Source organism: Oratosquilla oratoria, chromosome 6, assembly GCF_046742065.1.
Source record: "Oratosquilla oratoria isolate Oo_2021 chromosome 6, ASM4674206v1, whole genome shotgun sequence".
Taxonomy (NCBI): domain Eukaryota; kingdom Metazoa; phylum Arthropoda; class Malacostraca; order Stomatopoda; family Squillidae; genus Oratosquilla; species Oratosquilla oratoria.
In genome coordinates this window covers 12,733,832-12,737,976 of record NC_134782.1, presented here as the reverse complement: position 1 = coordinate 12,737,976, position 4,145 = coordinate 12,733,832, and the positions used below count along the sequence as shown (strand labels likewise).

The 4,145-nt window shown below is 45.6% G+C and overlaps 1 protein-coding gene across 1 annotated transcript; it reads left to right on the top strand.

Annotated features, from left to right (window-relative positions):
- The first annotated feature begins 335 nt into the window (after positions 1 to 335).
- On the top strand, positions 336 to 3,647 carry LOC143026114 (uncharacterized). Its single transcript, XM_076186115.1, has 2 exons — positions 336 to 719; positions 1,593 to 3,647. Exons 1-2 carry the CDS (start codon positions 600 to 602, stop codon positions 2,748 to 2,750), a joined length of 1,278 nt encoding a protein of 425 aa, XP_076042230.1. The 5' UTR covers positions 336 to 599; the 3' UTR covers positions 2,751 to 3,647.
- Positions 3,648 to 4,145: the final 498 nt, after the last annotated feature.

Sequence of the window (4,145 nt, the reverse complement as noted above, 5' to 3'; positions counted from 1 at the left end):
CTCCCATCCCGCCCTCCGATTGGTTGTTCCGCCGAGCGAGCTCTCTCATTGGTCGGTAATGATGTCATGGTTGATTGCGACAGGTAAAATACTCAAAGAAAACCACTTTTATATGTTACATGGCTACTATCATAGCGTCTAAAAAGAGAAAATAAAGGTGTTAAATATATGATTATTTTAACTTTGTAAAATGAATATAATCTTAGATGGTATAAACTGAGATACCACCATGGAGCCGCGGTGATATAATTCACTATCTGGCAACTCCCGCGATGGAACAGGTACCTTCTATCCAGGTAAGCAGAGCATCAGGTGTTATTCTGGTTCCAAGCCAGTCAGCGACGCGTGCCCGCTGGGAAAGAACGTGTTCTGTGATCGCTGAAGAACTTCCTGAAGTGAGGAACTTGACTGTGAGAACTTGTAGCATATCAGTGTGTTCCTGTGAATTCTGCCTTCCAACTCTCTGAGCGCCCGATGACCTGAGGTCAAAGGCGTGGAAGCTAGACTAGCTATACACCTATCTCTTGGAACACTGACTATACCCGAAGAAGAAAAAGAGAAAAGGAACGATAAGAGGATTGGACACAAGGTGGACCTTGATGATGGAGGTGCTGGTGGAGAACAACTCGAGTCTCTTCGGACCTCAGCCTTCAACAAGTCCTCAAGTACCCTCAGTGTCTTCGGCTTCAAGTTCTTCCTTTTTATCTGAATTTCACGAGGTAAGAATTCTACATTTCTGTATTATCACTATCATTAATAATGATAATGATAATGATAATATAATAATAATGTAATAATTATATTATCATTATTGCTATTATTATTGTTATTACTATTGTTGTTATTATTACTATTATAATTGTTATTATCATCATCATCATCATCATCATTGTTATTGATGATCATCATCATCATCATCATCATCATTATTATCATTATTATTTTAATGGCATTAGGCCGAAGATCCTTGAAAGGGACTCAGTCCACTTCTCTATGGTAACAATTTTTGTATTTTGTTCTGTATAACGTCACTTTTGTCGGTTGAAGTAAGCGCCCCAAACTAACTCAAACTAACACAGTTAATGTTAATTATAGTAATATGATTTTCATGTTAATGTTAATAATCATGTTAATATAAAATACAAGTGGAGCACTTGCTTCCCTATTCAGATGTTAAAGTTTATGCTCATAAAGAGGAGGTAATAGAGATGGACACCGATACTGGGTCAACGGTTTCGCTATGGGTTCACAATATAATGAATTCTCAAGTGTCTTTTGAAGAGGAAATGTGTACACATACATACATACACACACACACATACACATACACACACACACACACACACACACACACACACACACACACACACACACGCGCGCGCGCACACACACACACACACGCACACATATATATTATTAGACCTGAAGAAACATTATGCCAGTGTCATTGGTAACGTGATTTCGTGACTCAAACAAAATAGAGAGAGAGAGAGAGAGAGAGAGAGAGAGAGAGAGAGAGAGAGAGAGAGAGAGAGAGAGAGAGTAGAGATCCAAGTCGTTAATTATAGTTTCGTTATCGTCTCTGTTTACAGATGTGGCTGGATTTGGAGTCAGTGCTCCTGGACGACCAGAGGCAGGAAGATCATCCTACCCCACAGCTGCAGGATTCCGAGGGCAGGATTGTCGATGTGCAGCAGCTCGATGGATGCAACAGCAGCAGCAGCTGCAGTCCTGGCCCCTCCATCAACCAGGAGGTCTCCTCCTCCACTTCCTCCACTTCCTCTTCTTCTTGCGTATCTCCCCTTTCTTTCCCTCCTACTCCTCCACAACAAGACTCTCTCGCCCCAACAGATCTCGTCACATCCTACCCACAGGACTACTCCGTCACAGAGTTCAAAGAGCAACTCACCACCCTCGCCCACCACCACCAGCAACATCTGCAGCAGTTCGCGAAGAGCAGTGGCAGCAGCAGTAACAATAACTACGAGCATGTGGTCCCCCAGCAACAGCAGCAGCAACAGCAACATCTACAACAACAACAAGTCTCTGGTCACTCTTACCGGGGAGTGAGCATCCCTTCAGATCAGTACCAGAGGGTCTTCCCGTACTCTCACTACCAACTCTCACACACCAGTTCCTCCCCCCTCCTCCCACCCTCTTCCTCCTCCAGCTTGTCCTCCCTCTCTCCTTCCCTCCTTCCTTCCACCACAACCGCCACCACGTCCGCACAGGTCCTTTCTTCCCCAGGGGCTCTTCCATCTTTCAGTGCGAATGGTACCCTAGGTGCTGCCCCTGGGACTTACATAAGTACCAGCAGCGGTGGCGCCCTGTATCAGTATTGGGGAGGAGGGAATGGGATGGTTCTCACCCCACCATCCTCCCCCCACGCCCCTGGGACCGTCGCGGCGCCCATCCACCATCCACCTGCCGTCACGATACCACCAGCACCTCGCCCACGCCGTCGTCGGGCGCGTAGGAAGGTCATCATCCACACGTGTCCTCAGCCGAACTGCGCAAAGACCTACACGAAGTCCTCGCACCTGAAGGCGCACCTGAGGACCCATACGGGAGAGAAACCGTACCAGTGTAAGTGGAAGGGCTGCGGCTGGAAGTTCGCGAGGTCGGACGAACTGACCAGACACTACCGGAAGCACACCGGAGACCGGCCCTTCCAATGCCGCCTCTGCGACAGGGCCTTCTCGCGATCAGACCACCTCAGCCTCCACATGAAGAGACACATGTCCTTGTAAAACAAGAGAGCCAATGCGGTTCCTTTAATTTTTATCTTGGCAAAGGTAAGGCGGTTGCCCTCTTTCTTCCTAGGAGGGTTCTGGGAACGAACCGGAAAGAGGCAGGAGGGAGAGTTGCATGACGATAGGAAGCCTCGATACAATGGGGAAATGTAACGAAACAATCTATGAATAAGACATATCGCTGTCCACTAGTCAGGGCCGAACCCGCACTCCTTGGGCTACGCTGCTTAGTACTTCACGGTGATTCCTCTAGAAGACCTACTGCAGTGGGGTTCGGTCACACCATAAGACTTTCCAGGGTCTCAGGTAATCAAGACCATTTTCTTTGGAAGACTCGAAGATTATCCCACTTAGAAGTTCTTCCAGGTAACTCCAGAAGCTTCAGAGGCTTTCCTCTGGACAACCCGAAGACTCCCTCAGGTAGAAGTTCTTCATGGCAGTTCCAGATTTCTCTGGACCACGCGAAGACTACCCCATAGGATGACGTTCTTCACGGTAGCTCCAGAGACCTCTGAGCGAGAGGGTTTCCTTCTGGATGCTCCAGAAGCCTTCGAGGTTCTCTCTGGTAGCTCCGGAGACCCTCCAAAGGAGATGGTTTCTGACGAGAGCCCCCAGAGATCTTTCAGTCGAATGGGTTCTTGAGGGTGATTCTGAAGAAGGCCCTTGGGGGTTTGCAAGGCCCCTTTCTTCCTTTTGGTGACGCTTTAAAACTGCGGCATTTGTACATTAATTAGCTTTTAAATGTACCTAACCTTTCTTGTAAATGTTGTACATATCTATAAATATATATATGAATGAGATATTTTGTATACTATTTTATAAGCACTTGCTGCCTTGTGTGTTTGTGTGTGATGTTGAAGATAAGGTTATTAAGTACAATTTTCTTCAATTGGTAAGAATTTGTTAATGTTGATATTACAATAAACATTCCATTGACTGTACATACTTGTTTGTCACCCTGATCAACCTGAAATAAAGATATATAGATAAATAGATATGAATAGATAAACAAATAATATTAACGAAAGGGTAGTCACATCGTGAGTCATTGTTCTCTAGAATGGGGAGACTGCTCAGATCATGAGCTGGAAATGGAGAAGAATGAGGGAACAAGAATATAGTCTTAGGGCAAGCGGAGGTCGTTTCTTAAAGAGAAAAGTATACACTCGAAATTTATCGCTCCAACTACCACTATATAGAGGCAGAACTAGAAGAACATTACAATCGAAATTGAGTGAAAGCTAGATGAAAATTAATAGTTTGCAAACTTGCGAACTCGTGCCATCTTGTACTTGGGTGTTCCACGAGTCGTGTCGTTTAACTTCTATAGTCCGCTGCATCACCATCGGCCTATCCACTGGGGGACGACACAGTTTCTATATCTTACCATGG

What these genes read in the sequence shown, in the direction of transcription:
- LOC143026114 (XM_076186115.1), top strand. Translation starts at nt 600, where the DNA reads ATGATGGAGGTGCTGGTGGAGAACAACTCGAGTCTCTTCGGACCTCAG. An exon ending in TTTTATCTGAATTTCACGAG is followed by an intron (nt 720 to 1,592) that starts GTAAGAATTCTA and finishes CTCTGTTTACAG; the next exon opens with ATGTGGCTGGATTTGGAGTC.